Raw genomic sequence first — 15,918 nt, forward strand, 5'->3', positions numbered from 1 at the left:
TGCTGTGCAGCTCAAGGAACATTTCAAGCAAATCCCTCCTGGGCAATTCCCTCTCCTCCCAGCTTAATCTGGGAAATGTACCAGCACGTGCCTTTCCTTGTCTTTAGAGCTCAGAAAGAGCAAACCCAGCACAGTCTCCCCAAGTACCATTCTTCATATATCTTCCTATCCCACTTCTTTGGGGCTTTTCAGGCATTTTTGGAAGAGGTGCCATCTCCAGCAGCATTCATTACTAGTGGTTCCCTAGAAATGCACCACCTATATTTTTCCCCTTCCACTCTGAATGCTGCTGGACTACAGAAGAACCTCGATGGCAGTGTTCATCAGGAGCTCTTCCAGCCATAGTCACATTGGAGAAGACAAGAGCTGTGCACAGCTGGAGCCCACCACTGCACTGCACACCCCAGCAACACCTGAGCCCACCTTTAGCAAGGGATTTCTCTGTCCCACAGCATGGCCAGCAGCAGAGTGCCACTGGGTTTGCCAGTGTTTCCACAAGTAAAGAGGAAATCAGGTCACACAGTAGCATAGTGGGTAATTTATCTTTTTATTTAAAAGGCAAATGCTCAGGCATTAAGGCAGTGGAGCAGAAGAAAGAAATGGTGACTACATCTGATTATGTGCCAGCCCATAAAAAGAGAAGAGGGGGAAAAAGGACATAAAAAGGCAAAAAGGTTTTAACCACTCTTCTTTGTTTCAAGGATTTGGGAAACTCCCAGACGAGCATGCAGTTGGCTGCCAGGCCACAGAAGGGGGTCAAGGTTGCCTGACCCCTGCTGCCCCTCTGCCCACAGTGTTGTGGGCACTCCACAGCAGCACAGGGTCCCCAAAGGCCACCTCCTGTGGTGGCACAGCAGGGAGTGGGAGCTCCTCTCCACAGGCAGAGTGGGTGCAGGGTCCATGCGCATCATGTCTGCAGAGTAGGGAGGAGCAAGTGGTGCTTGGCAGATGAAGTATTAGCTCTTTAGAAAGTACAACAACGACCAAAGGCACAAAAGGAGTTACAAACAGCAAAATTGTATTTTTTTTTCACGAGATGTAAATTCCCTATTTGCATAGAAAACCTGCTGCAGAAGACACCAGGTGAGAAGCACAAGAACACTTTCCACATATGCCAGGACCCTGTCCATCACTTATTAACACCTCATGTCAGAGCAGTGATGGGATCTTCAGCAGACCATGTCCCACTGAGCAGTGCAGAGGGAGCATCTTCCCTAGCCCCATAAATTTAGGGCAATACAAGCAGGCTCTCCAGAATGTCTTTTCTGGGATCTGGTGAGCCAGCCAGGACCATAGCAGCATGGTCTGAACATGAAGGTTTGCTCTAACAAAGGGCAAGAAGTGTGTAGAGGGAAGGGAAGGTAAACAGTGAGCTAAGTTTCAATTCCATGAAAATCATGTTTGGTCTCAAGCTACCAGTCAATCATTAAAGAAGGAGGTTTATACAAAAGCTGTGGATAAAATAGATTTTTCCAATTTGTGAAGACTTGTGATTTCTGACAGTTGTCATACTACATTGAGACAGAAAGGAGATACACCAAGGAGTACTGGGACTTTGGAAGGTGACAAGGGAGACTGACAGCCAAGAAACATCAGAACTGATTTGCTGGGCATAGGAAGTCACCCTACCATGTCCTGGGGGCACCACAGCTGGAGATGGCTGTCCATGGCCTGTGTAAAGTCCAGGGACACATCCCTGTCTCATTCAGACTGTAACTGCAGGAGAGAAGATGACTGCTCTGGCTCTTACCCTCCTCTTCACACTACTTTTCTGTTTCCACTATTAAAAAAACAAAACAAAACAAACCCAGAAATGCCAGCACCTGAGGAACAACAGGAGAGGTGGGAAACAGAGCAAATGAAAACTGTTCTCATGATTAAGTGAACGAGGTTTGAGAGTGGAGGAGAAATTAGGCTGTCTCCCTCCATGCCTACCCAAAGCCATGTCCCAGAGTAGGGTCCCTGTCCTGAGAAGCATCCCTGGATGCAGCACACGGGTTCTCTCCCAGGCTGACATCCCTATACACCTGCCTCAAGGCGACTTTCAGCCAAGAACTAGTTCCTCCCTATAGCACCATTCCCACTGCAGACACAGCACCAGAGGCAGGGATGTTAACTGGATGCAGAGGTGGAGCAGCAGGGCAAAATCAGAAAACATGAGCTAAAAAAGGCACTCTTCCTCTTTCAACATCCCCATTGCTCCCTACAGGAAATTCCTTACAGACCTGTGTATGTCCCTGATGTCCCTCTCCTGTGGGATGCTGACAGAGATGAACATAGGCTAGTGCAGAAGGAAGAGAGCTTCCTCCCTCAACACCCTGCTGCACAGGGCAAAGGCATTCAAGACCTCATGTCTAAATGAGGATATCTCATTTCCCCTCAAATGTGGGGTGTTTCCCTTTATCCCAAAGGTTATAAATATGCAATTCCTAATGATGTTCTCTAGATCTACTTTTCACTGACAAAGAGACATCCAGAGGGAACAGGGAATGGGACAACTATTCAGAAATTCCCCTTAGATTTTGCTGAAGCTGTGCTCCTAACAGCCAAGGCACTCTATTTGTTCCTTTGCCAGAGAAAAGGACTGCTGTGGCAGAGGACAAATGTAGGAGAGAATCTCATCCCCTGAATGCCACACAATTAATGCGCACAAAGATGCTTTCCGAGGGGTTAAAAATAAACAGAAAAAAATCTTGCACAGATTCCATTTGATATTACTCCTATAAATAATAAAAACTTCATATAGGTTTTTCACAATACCATGCTTTCATCCCAAAAACTCCTTTCTCTTCCTTTTGAGAGGAAGCAGTTATCTTTGGTTCAGGTTACAGGGGAGGGGGAGAAAAAAGCAAGCATGTTCTGTGGGGGGAAACCAGTAGCATATTTCTAGTCTCCTGCAAATTTAATGACAATTAATCTAAGGTATATTACAGAAGAAGAAACAAACACAAATGAAGAACAGTCTAAATTAAAAGTAGCCTGACATTTGGAGGATGCCAAGTGTTTGCAGTGCATCTGAATGCAGCAGCTGGCAACATCTCTGCAGGACTTTGCTGCAACTACTGCCTCCTGCAGTGATGCCCTCTTCGAATGATGGGTGTTCCTTCTACAGGTTCACCAGCATTCTCCAGGGATTGGCTGCAAAATTAGTATAAGGAAACCTGGAGTAATGGCACTTACTAGTAGGACAATGTTAAACCCAGTTAGATTAGGAGGCACTATTCATTCTCTACCAACTCTAGCTACCAGGTAAAGAGAAATATCTAAATTAGACAAGTCAGACAGAGAGAGGTAGTACCTCCATCACAGGGCGCTCACATCGCCCTCTCTTTCACTGTAAAAATAGCCCCAGTACCTGGCCTAGACTGCTTCCCTGCTCCCTGGGCTGCAGAGCTCAGCCAGGCAGCTCCCACTCCACACATCTTACATGCCAATGAACCACAGCCCCAGGGAAAAGCTTCCCTCCACCGGCAGCAGCTGCTCAGCATCCCAGCCAACATTTGCCCTTTCCTGGCTGCACTGGCCATGGGACAGTGCTCCCGCCAGCCTGGCACCATCACAAGCCCACCACCACCTCCAAAAAGCACCACCAATCTCACAAGCAGTCTCACAAGCACAGAGGGTAAAAATTAACCCCTGGAGATATTTCAGAGCCCAAAGGAATCACACCCAGGGTGAGATCAGCCATCTGTTGCATCCATAGCTCGGCATCCCACCTCTGCTAAGACCAGTGCGCTAGCAACGTCCATAATGCAGAAGCAGCACCCATGGGATGGGATGGACTAAAGAGGATGCATTTTTCCAGAAAACCTTCAGAGCTGGCTAATCTTGCCATCACACATTTAGTCTTCCAAAGGGCTGTAAGAACAAAAGATTAGCCAGACTCCCTAGCATGGCGCATTTCTGGGAACTGGAGCCAATCTATCTGACAATAATAAACTGTCCTTAAATGCCATGTAAGAAAAGACCGATAAAGCAGTTCACACAAGTCAGAAAAGGAGCTTATGACCCCCATCACTTATGAAGCTCTCTCTGGAGATTTGCATTGCTTATGCTAGTGCTGTAGTGTCTGTTCCAGACCAATACTCCTGAATCTTTTAATGCACCAGAAAGTATGTTAAAAAACAACCCTTAAATCTCCAGCACGAGTAATTATTTTTAAAAAAACCACCTGAAAGCTTCTCCTGGAGGAGAAGGACGCTTTGCTTATTCACGCAATATTTGGATGGCAACATCTCGAGCCAGAAACTGCTCAATTTCTTCTTGGGTCATTATTTCAGACGCAGGAGCTGCTGCCACCGCTTCAGCCGGTGTTGGGCTCTCGCAGTTCAGGTTTGAGAAAGGGTTGAACCAGCCCAGGGAGAAGGCACCTCCAAATGCCAGCTTCATTCCTTCCCAGCCGCTGATCTTCTCCCAGGTTGGTTTCTGGTTTTTAAGTCGCTCAATACCCTGCAAGAAGAGAAGAATTTATGGTCGTCTCATGCTTATAGCAGGTGTTTGGGCACCAAGTGCTGTAGCACATGCATACCTATAACCAGGTTGATGCTATTCCAGTATGAGTTAACAATGAAGACAGACACTCTACATTACTGAGAGTTTCATCTCCAAATTTAACAGCAAAACCCTCACATGAGATCAAGTCCATGGACAACCTGAATCTTGCTGATGTATTTTGTCATCAGTTGCCATTGATATTTAGGATACAGGGATGGCTTCTGAAAAGTCAGACTTTTGGGAAACATGGACCTTTTCTCACATAGGTTTTTGAATCCTTCCAAGGAGTGACAAAATACAGTTACAACTTAAAAGTTTCACCTTCTTTGGGCATTTTTTGCAATAGTTCAGACACAGCCAAAATACTGCACCTTTTCCCAGCAATCAGGAATTTACCCCTGCCACACCTAGGCTAGTCACTAGAAGTTCACTCTGTGCCAGTTAAGAGCAAATATTTAAGAACACAACTTCCATTTACCAAATTGTCAAAGACAAATCACAATGCAAGCCAGATAAACTGCTGGGAGGTGAGAAAATCTGTACAGGTTAAAGTGGAGGCTTCAAAATGGGACTGGAGCCTTGGTCAGTCAATATTCTGATTCAGTCTCCCTCCAAGAATGTCACTTTTAGTAAAGCAAACATTTTGATTGTACTAAAAGAACAGATCCATCAAATTTGGGCAGTGACCATTTTTTTCCTGGCAGCCTTCTCCATGTAGAAATAGGAAACTAAAATTAATTTTCTTAATTATTTTTAAGGCTACCACTGTGTGAAATAGGGCATAATATTTTATGCCTATCATCTGTATCATGTAAGAGAGTAGTCAGATCTGCAGCTGTGCATGATCCACTTGTGATGATATACAAGTGACACACAGAAAGTCTGTTCTTTAGAGAAGCAACAATACTGGATCCAAGTTTTGAGAAACTCAAGGAAAGGAAAAAAAAAAGCAAATTGGGTTAAAACTGTAAGAAAGAACTGTTTTAGAAGAGCTAGAAAAACAGTACACTTCTCATGTTCTAATTCTACAGACTTTTGACAACACACAAAACATTCAAAGCTTTGCAGTGAGGGGAAAGGAATACACGCAGCAGTTCAGCGGCACCACAGCTGCACTCACTGTCAGCCTCACAAATAAGACAACAGCAGCAGCTCAGTTTGCAGTAACATTGAGTCAGCACAAGCAGACCCAGAAGAAAGCACACCACAAACCAAAGCACTGCGTGCAAAGCTTTTATGAACTTCATTCCTTCATTCACGCCACATTTCTCATGCTGACTTAAGAGAAACCCAGCAGTAAACGTGCAGAAAGGAATGACATACTGAATTGGAATTCCTCAGGGTTGTAATTTGGGAAAAATTCAAGCCCTGAAGGACTTTGAATGCTAAGCACAGGCCTGCTCCCAAGCTTGCAAATGTACCATTTCAAGCACTCCAGGGAGAATCCCCTGCAGCCTCTGGTCCTTTGGGATGCCACACTTTGTGTGCCACAGCCAGGTCCCGACCAGGTACCTCCCTGCTGGGCAAGCTGGAGAGGAGAAGAATTTATGCACGGCAGACCCTTGGCAAAGTGTTCTAGCACTTTCCTCCAGGATACTGAATTTTCAGTACCCAGTGGCTGTGCAACCCGGGCGAAAAGCTTTGGCAGCTTAAAGCAAGAGACCACCTTTGGTTGTGCGCTGTTCCTTAGCGAACTGCAGAGGTTTCCCACGTGTTAGTAACAAACTGGCTGGAACACGGCTGGAGCATTTACTGTGTGAGCATCTAGAGAGAAGGAAAACAAGTAGCACAGAGCAGGAGAGACAGACATCAGGCATTTAAACCCTTCCTGAGAGCACAAGCTTCAACCTTGCCCTCAGTCATTTGTGTAATCCGTTTCAATCCCTGCTGCCATCTAGACTGGGAGTACAAAATTGGAACACTTCTGGGCAGCAACTCCTCATTCCCTCCCCTAAAAAACATTGCTCACCTGCTCCTATCAGCATCTGCTAACCAAGGCAATAAGCAAGGTCAGGCTGAGGTTATGCTAATGCAAATTAGGGAGTAGTTCATCAGAACAGCCAGGGGCGTATTTTCTCTCTCCCAACCTGACCTCAATAATCCCTTCACAGCATGTATTCAAAATAAACAGAAGTTTTATAATTGTATCTTGATCTAATTTTGGCTGCTGGCTACATGGTCAGTAGGGTATGAGGTTATGCCTTAAAAAGAATCTAAGGGAGATGGAAGGAATGCACAGCTGTTGAAGACATTTCATTACTGTTTAATGAAACTTTTTAAAAATAAATATATTTACATAAATCTCTCACCATTATTTTAGAAAGTGAGAATTTCGTGTATTGAATTAAACCAACACCTCTTTCTCTTTCCCATCATGCAGCTATTCCACTTAATAAAAAAAAAAGTGCTTAGAAAGCATCATCTTTCCCTATTTCAAATTACATCATTTTGAACCAATACTGAAAAGACATACAGTGAGAAATATAAGATACTGGACATTCCTCTTTAAGTAAGAGGGACAACATTACAAACATGGGGACAGTTAGACAAGGTTGACCTGTGACACTGTGATGCTGCAGGCTAATACCCTGTTTCTTCAACTACTGCCCTTGATATCTGCTCCTGCCCAGTGCCAGAGGAGGATGGTGGGCTGCATGGTCTGACCCAGAAGCAATCTGCAGGACAGCTCTTGAATGTTAGAAGAAATGCATTAATTTCTTTCAATGCACTTTAAAGATATGAAAGGAAAGAGCAAACCAAAAAGATAAGCATTGAGACAAACTGATGGTTAAGGAGAAGACACAGGAAGCATTGCCACTGGAAAATCATGATTAAGGCAGAACTTCTCTTACAGCAGTTCCTTCACACATTTCTGCATGGAACACCACTTATTTTTTTAAAACAGAAGTGCTCTGATTGAGTTTGTCCCTCAGTTTCTCTTGGCCACACTAAAACAGAACCAGCACCTAAAATCAGGTAGTCCTGACCAAGAAAATACCTTCCATCAGCAAAGTCTGCCTTTCTGCCAGTAAGTCTGCCTTTCTCATACTAATACTGACTTTAATACTACTCAAATTGCATCAAAGTCGTACAGCGCAAGGAAATCTGAAGGCCCTGGTTATCACCACATTCACACACACACACACACACACATACACACGACAGGTACCAGTGGCATTTCTGTGATGGTGCCTCATTTAAAAGACAAAACACTCAGTTTTGATACTGAAAATCTCAGTACTATATCATGCTGTTTAACAATTTGCATTTGGTTTGAAACAAGAAAAACTCCGTAGTTACATATTTTTTCACAATGGTCAAAAGGCCAGAAGAATGTAATTAATCTTCCTCCAGAACACATAGCTAATAAGGGTAATTAAAATAAACCCTAACTGGAATGTAGAATTTGTAATCAAAACAATTTCTGAAGCAGTGAACTACAGAGAGGTGCATTCATTAGTTAATTGCCTAGGTGACTAAAGCCTCTCCCCTCAATATATCTCATTTTGCATCAAGGCAGCTTTAGGGCCAAATTCTCTGCCAGTTCAAATCACCACCTGCACATGTCTCACTGGCTGGACTGACCATGGCCCAGGATCCAGCTTAACGATTAAGCTGAGAGCGTTCTCTGAGAAAAACCACCACATACTCAAACCTCTCCCAGAGTTGCAGGCTCTCCCAGCTGGTGAAATAAACCACTGATTAACAGATCAGTGGTTTATCAGATATTACCAGTTAACTCACTTTTCAACTTAGAAGTTGAACACTCAAGTTAATTAACTTTTATATGCTTCTGCCTGCTTGCATACAGAAGTGGAAGTTCAGAAAACCATTACAGATTTTCCCCAAGATTTGGAACACAGAAAGAGAGAAAGAACAGCAAACAAGTTTTTGGAAAAGTTTTATTGCATTTGTTTTCCATATGGAAGCATTAACAGATTGAAAAGATGCAGCATTCACATTACTTCCAAAATGAGACATCCATTAAATTTCTCCTTCCCTGATTTCCCTCCCTTCCCCCGTGGTTTTGAAGCAGTCTAAGCAGGTCAGTTTCCAAAAAAATATTTTAAACCAAGGAAAGAAAAGATTCCTTGGAAGTCACAGATGCAGCTGATTTGTGCATTTCCTCTGTTTGCAATTCATTTGATGAGCCCATGGGAGTTGTGAATCAAAAATATAATAAAATTCTTTCCTGAACACAACACGTTGTAATTAACATTAACAGTTGGAATTATGAATGATTTATCTTTACCCATTTTTGGAATGCCTTCTGTCCCTCCCACTTTTCATCACCACACAATTCATAACAGCATGCATGCTCCTTACCATAAATATTTCCCAATTTCAAACCCTTACACATATATGTGCATGTGCTTACACACATACACATGTATGCATAAACAGGAGAAAAGATTTACAAAGCTCTAAACCAGGGCAAAGCTAACAATATAGAATCAATCACCCTGGAACACTTACACATCCCATCAATATTAGTCTTTATAGTAATCTGGGCATTCATGTCAGTTTTCCACGTTAACACTGTTTAGCAGGCATTGCTCTAACAAGTCATTTACCAAGACAAACATACATCAAAAAACATGATTCTGCTATTCTAAACACTTGAAAATTAGCTTTCTTTCTTTCCTGGAAGTGTAAGGCATGTAATAATCCAAAAAGTCTTCTAAATCTGCCACAGTTATCCTAAAGGGGCAACAATTTCCTGCACACAAGGGAGGGAACAGATAAAATAATGCCAGAAAGATGGAATCAGTTCTGTTGCTGGAAGGAAAAAGGAGGGTGGAGTGAGAATTGGTGTTGGCAACGTTTAAGTACTTTAACTGTTTGTGATCACCAGATCGACTGGCTCACTTGCTGTGCTGCCTTCTGGTCTTGCACCTTTTGGTACGTGGAGTATCTGCTTCCCTGTTCAAGTTCACTTATGAAAGAGCAATGTGCTCCTTCAGGAAGTCCAAAGGTGTCTGTGTAGGGCTGTTGGCACTCACATGTCATCCACAGAGCTCATCACAGTCAGGAGACAGCATGAGAATTTACTCAGAAGAGGTGGGTCATAACAGAGAAGAGAGGATTCCCTTCACATTAGTTATGCCATTCAGAAAGCAAGAGAAACAAATGCCAGTAAAGTTAATGTGATAAAAAAGAAAGGAAAAAAAAAAAAGAAAGGAAAAAAAAAAAAAAAAAAGCAGCAGCAGTTTCAGCCAGAGATATAGAATTATCTAAAATGGTGGAACACAGGGCTTTTTTTTCCTCTGCAATTATCAGCCATTTAATAGACATAAAAAAGTTCATTTTGCTTTTTGTTTGAACATTCATGGAAAATTTGTAACAGGAGTGCTGTAATATGTTTCTATTTTAGTGGCAATGCTGGTCAGGAATTCCTCAGACCACATACTGGTACGGGTCTGCTTTTCCTTGGTCTGGTGTTGCGAATGGGCTAAGCCATGCTATAGAGAACGGATGGCCAAATACTGCTTTCATGTTCATCCATTTTGTTTTTTTAGCCCATCTTCTCTCTTCCTTTTTCAACTGTTCTATTCCCTGAAAACAGAAATATCACATTTTCAGTCAAATACTCAGGTGTTGTAATTCTGGATTCGGGGAAAGGTCTACTCTCAGTTACCCCTTATCCAAAGGACAGAGTAAGAAAATACAAATGCATCTGTACTGCCTTTCCTTTTTTTCTCACTGTTTTATATTAAAAAATACTAAAGCTAGAAACTGTTCCTTGGAAATAAAATTGCTTTCATTTTCTTCAGACCTATATACTTCAGAACCATTTTAAGACCTGCCATCCAATTGCCTCTGATGTCAATAAAAAAAAACCCACCACTTAAAACCAAACAAAAAGTATATGCTTTAATGGCTGAATGGATTATGTGCTAACCAGATGGAAAAGTTTTAGAAGAAACCATTACAAGCTTGCAGACCAAAAAAAAAAAAAAAAAAAAAAAAAAAAAAAAAAAAAAACCACAAACCCAAAGATAAACTCTGTAATGCTCCCAGATTCACCAAGCAAGTTCAGGAAGTGCCCATGGCTCAGTGTAGCTGAGTCTACCTTGTGCCTCTTCATGTGTCATTAGAATCACTGCTAAAACATACTTGGGCTGACAGTAGGGAGAGAGGGTTAAGTAAGATACTGACTTGAAGAAATCATTGGCATTGTTTAGTAAAGGTTAGAGGCAGAACAAAAATAAGCCATCAAGCAATCAGCTGAAACATTTGCTAGTTAAAACATTAAAAAGAAAATAAAAACCCATATTGTGTCTGAAGCCCAGGAAGTGAATTTGGTCTTTCAGGAAAGCCATTTATGTCTGGCTGCTACAGAAGCACAATGAGTAAGAGCAGTCACTGGAGAGCATAGCTCTCCCACAGGCGGCAGCAGCAGCAGCCAGCAGATCACCCAGTTCCTTGACTCTGCATCTCTTGCAAGGTAAGGCTCCTCCTGACCTACATGTGTCTCCCATGTTACACAGTAATGCACTGCAATACATCTGTGTGCCTCAAATTACTGATGCTGGGAGCTCTGATGAGCACAACATGGGTCAGCTGCCAGAGTTGTGCTGATCCCTGGTAATGTCACCTCCAGAGACAAGAGCAAAATACCAGGGTTCTGGGTCCCTTCAGGCAGAAAGGAACCATTTTGGCGGGACAACATACTCAAGATGAGGCATGAAGTCTCCCAGTGACTGGAATAGAAAGGTGAAAAAAGGGCAACATATGGCCCTGTCTCTAAAATGCAAATTAGAACACTGCAAGAGAGCACGCCAAGAAGCACTTCACCTGGAAATATTCCTCTGCTCAAAATAGATTGCTTGCATACAGCTAGCTCAATGCTGGCAAACCAACAGTGAGACATTCCATAGAGCAGAATCCTTACTGGAACATATTAAAAAAACACCCAAAAATAAAACTCCACAACCCAGCATGGGGAGACCATATTTCATTCCTTAATTTTAGAATGCAGCATTGCTCCTTTAAAATCTACGAGTCCCCAGAACTACACTGGAAGGGAAAATCTGGGGACTTATTTGGGTGCCCAGCTGTAGGAAGCAATTTCTAAAAATTCTTGACAGGTTCCAAAGATAGAGAAATTCAAATGATGATTTCACAGGCAGCATTGATAATTTACACACTTACTGCTGAACACAAGCTCAGCAGGATCAGTACAGTATCACACTGTACTTCTTCCTGGGGCTCTCCCCATCAGAAAGCACAGAGAAGTCTTCCTCTGAGCACAGACAGTTGGAACATCACCCTCTCGCAGAAGCCAAGCATTAAGGAAAGCACTGCAAACAAAGGCTCAAAACAATGGGCTGGTACGGCATATAATGCTCTCTGACAGCAACAAAAACACCTCCTCTAGCTTCTACTGGCCATGGGCAAACAAGGGGAAAGAAACCTAAAGGAGGCAGGGGAGGAAAGAAGAGCTGTCGCTCCTTTAAGACTATCACTTCTCTCCAACCACTCTGGTTAATTCAATTACCTGAGCGTGCTTGGTGAAGAGTGCAAGTATCCACAAGTGTGGGAACACTCCCACGAGTCACCAGCTTCATCTTTGCAGAAGTGGGCAAAAAAGATTTAGGACTGTAATATTACTATATAATCTCTACTATGCCACCTTCAAATCAGAGATGGCTTGGTGGATTTGCAGCAGACTGTATCCAGCAGTTTCCATGAGCCTACTCCACTCCCTTTTCTTTTTCCTTCTGGCAGGAGTTTTTGAACTGTTGAACAGGTAGCTAAGACTGGAAAATCTTCTAGCCTAAAAGAACCACGTGTGTGTGTGTGTGTGTGTGTGTGTGTTTGTGCCTCCCCCAACTTCTCATCTTGGCTTTCCAGCCTTTCCATCACATAAACCTGTGAATAGTGACAACCAGGACACACAGCTGAATTTCAGACAATACCAATGTAAAAGCACTTCATTAAAGGAGAAAGGTTCTCCAATCCACAGGGACAAATACTCTCTACAGAGTAACCCCAGCTACCTATGCCTACCTTATGGGAGGTACTGTCAACACAGCATCCCAGCCAGTACACAGGGTACCCTGTGTCCCACAGGAACCCTCAGAGAGCACCATCCAGAACTGTGCTAGCTCAGCTTTATTACACTGGATCTCTCCTCAAAGGGTACATGGGACTCCTTGTGCCATGAGGCAAAATCCTGTAGCCTGTCACTGTTTCTACAAATGGTGAGAGACAGGGTAAAGGAGAGAGTATGAGACACCCACCGTTTCATCAGTGCAGATGGAGTGTACTTGGGTCCCAAACATAACTGAGGTGAAGATGAGAAATAGGAGAGCCTCAAAACACAAGAGGATGAGTAGAATCACTGTAGTTGGTGGAGAGAAGGAACTACATTCTGTGAAGACAAAACAATGAAGTTGGAAGGGTAGACATCAAGTAATGCACCTGCTGCAAAATACCCGCTAAGCCACGAGTTTCCCATACCCAAACTATCAAATAAATTATATGAACAACCTTCCCAGAAAAATGCACAGGGAAGCTCTGACATTCAGCCATAAAATGATCGCTCCCTCAAATTTCAAAAAAAATGAAAAAGCCCACCAAAACCCCTGCAACACTTCAAGACTGCAACTTTCTTTTCCACTTCGGTGTTTCCTCAGCACACCAACTAGGACTCCATTTCAATGGAGGTTCTCTCTTAAATCTTAGACAACAGATTTTCCACACTGATAAGTCTATTAAAAATCTCAAGCTGGCAGTCAGGACACAAGCATATGTAGCACCAACATAAAACCAGTGTGCTTCCTTTCGTAACTGTTCTAAACCGTAACTTAAAGAAGGTCAGATTAAACCAAGTTCCTATTTTTCCTCATACTCAATAGTGCAAACTCAAGCAAGAGCTGAAAAAAGAAACCCAAGAAGGTAATTAGAAAGGAGGAACAGAAGAAAGTCATGTTATAGAGCCAAAGTCATAGTTGAGTGCTGCAAAGTTACAGTTGAGTGCTGTAAATGCCAGAACATCTCCAGATTTTTCCAAAAACTAAGACTCTCACCAAAAGCTTTCATTTTTCTAATGAGATCCTAGGCTTAAACAGATACACCATAATCGGGGACTAACACAATCTGCACAAACACAAGGCAGCTGGAACAACATATCCATCTCTCCTAACCGCTCTGTTCTGCCACCTAAACCTGGGGTAGGTAGGAAAGTGTTTTCCCCACAGGAACAGGCTCTGAGAAAGGAGATAAGGGAAACTACCCTTTGATGTATCCTTCCCTTATGTCCCTGGTCACTGCAGTCAAATGGAGATGTTCTCAGTAACAGCTGGCAGCTGTTTTACAAAGTTTTGAAGTGCAGAATAACCTTTTCAAATTCAATTCATATGTGTATCCTCTGCAGTACTATGAACTAAAACCAGTCATCATATTGAATAACACTACTAAAATTCCAAGGGAAAAAACCTTCCTCCTTTTTCAAAAATACTCACAAGCAGTACATACATGTGCATGCACATTCTTTGACACCTTGCTGTTCAACTCAGCATTACATTGAAGGTTTCCTATATCCATTTGTGGTTGTAGGAACATACATAGACTGACTTGTGAAAATGTACTCACTGACTACTTCAGAGTGAATGCTGAGGTTTTTGGTTTCACTTTTTTGAGGTGCTTGGGCTCTGCTTTTGGTTTGTTGGGTTTATTTTTTTCTGAGGGAAGGAATTGTTTGTTCTTGTAAGGGTGGATTTTTGGATCTGAGCAGCATGTTTTCCTGGCAGTCTTGCAAGAATGATTCACAGTACTCTTTTAAAAAAAGCATACATATTCTTCTTATCTTTTGCTGGCATTCAGGAAATCAGTGCTGTGTTCATGTCAACAGTAGGTTATTGCACACATACTCCTTAGATGCCTTTACATATCAGCTTTCTCCTAGGCACTATCAGGTCTAAGTTAAAAGAGGACTTTTCAGGACAGAGATTCCAGCAAGTCAAAAAGAATTATGAAGTCCCAGGAATGATCATTAAAAAGATGATAAAAAGAAAAATAGAGATAGCATAGCAGAACCTTGATAGCATTCTTCTGAAACAAGCCAACTGCATTTATCCTTATTCAAAGGCTAATCTGTTATTTTAATAAGGTATTTTGTTTATACTCACTTGTCCAGTCTTCTTCAAAGCAGTACAAGAAGTGAAATCCCACCATGATTAGGGCATGCAGGGAAATCAGTGCTATATACATCTGAAAAATAAAAGATGTAATACAGGTACCAAGTGAGTTCAAAGACTGAAATGCTAAATCTTCCCAACACTTTATTTAAAAGCATAGTGATAAGATTTCAAAATAAAACCAAACCACAAAACAACTCCAAAAACCATCAAGCTCTCCCATCTCCCCTGAAAAAGCACCATGAAGCTGGCAAATGCCACAACTACACAGACTCATTCTCTCCTTACAAACAGCTCTGAGCAAACACAAGGCAGATTGCTGAATCCAACACCAGCTGGATCCAAAACCCAGCCTCTTGTGTCCCACAGTGGCCTTCCACACAGCTTACTGTCCTTACCTCAGCTGAGTACTGCATGACTTTCAGAGAACAGTAACACTGATCAAGGTATCCTGTTGTCAAAGCTCTTGACAGCACTACAGTTTCCCAGAGAAACAAGTTATTTTGTTTTAACCAGAAAATGGACTTTATCTGTTTTCCAGTATGAGGTTCAGAAAAATGATTTTTTTTTTTTAAAGAAGTACTTTCTCACTGGCATGGCAAGTTTCTCTCAGGCTTTAACACTTTGTACTTAATCATTTTTGGTTTAGCTTTGTAATAAAATCTGTATGTAACAAAAAGAACAGATGCTATGTGCAATATTACACATAGATTACAATTTACTAAGACTGGGCTAAAAAAATTATTCTTCTGAACTTACAAACTCTGACAAAGATAGGCAGGTAGCAGAAGTGAGAGAGCCTTTGTAATAAGAAACACCTCTGGAAGCAGTAAAAGGCAATAGGGAAGCATTCTGGTTTTCCTTGGAAGTTGAGCCTGCTGCTATTTCACTTCCTCATGTGTCAAAAAGAATATCCAAGAACAAAACCAGCAACTCTTCTTCTGTTCCTCTCAACCAAATTAAGTCTTAAATACAGTCTGCTTGAAAGTGGATATCAAGTTTTAATAGTAACTGAAATCCTTTTGAGAGGACTAGAACACCTAGCTCACTTCTCAAGGTTAAAAAAACCTCGCTTGCTCATAGGAAAGAAACGGGATTAATTTTGTTCTGTAATCCACATCCTTGCAAACCACACCATAGAACACTAAGCCTGTCATTCAACTGAAAATCTCCTTTCTGCTTGGTAATATGAGAACATACTTCCTCAAACCTACAGATATCTCAGGAGATTTATTAATAAAACAGAGCATCACTGAGACTCAGCCTTGTAATGTTCACA

General features: G+C 42.2%; 1 protein-coding gene across 3 annotated transcripts in view; it reads right to left on the minus strand.

Annotated features, from left to right (window-relative positions):
* Positions 1–536: 536 nt before the first annotated feature.
* Positions 537–15,918, minus strand: part of ZDHHC3 (zinc finger DHHC-type palmitoyltransferase 3) — a 33,911-nt gene continuing 18,529 nt past the window's right edge. For 2 of the 3 annotated variants that reach the window (XM_053984328.1, XM_053984337.1), the window contains exons 5-7: positions 14,631–14,712; positions 12,741–12,871; positions 537–4,449 (exon numbers count right to left, since the gene is read on the minus strand). In XM_053984328.1, coding sequence (XP_053840303.1) covers positions 4,207–4,449; positions 12,741–12,871; positions 14,631–14,712 — 456 coding nt within the window. In that variant the 3' untranslated portion in view covers positions 537–4,206. Of the gene's footprint in view, positions 4,450–8,378; positions 10,051–12,740; positions 12,872–14,630; positions 14,713–15,918 lie in introns of those variants that run through there. The other variant, XM_053984344.1, reaches the window with a different exon arrangement.

The sequence above is a fragment of the Vidua macroura genome, chromosome 1 (assembly GCF_024509145.1).
Source record: "Vidua macroura isolate BioBank_ID:100142 chromosome 1, ASM2450914v1, whole genome shotgun sequence".
In the NCBI taxonomy this organism is placed as follows: Eukaryota; Metazoa; Chordata; class Aves; order Passeriformes; family Viduidae; genus Vidua; species Vidua macroura.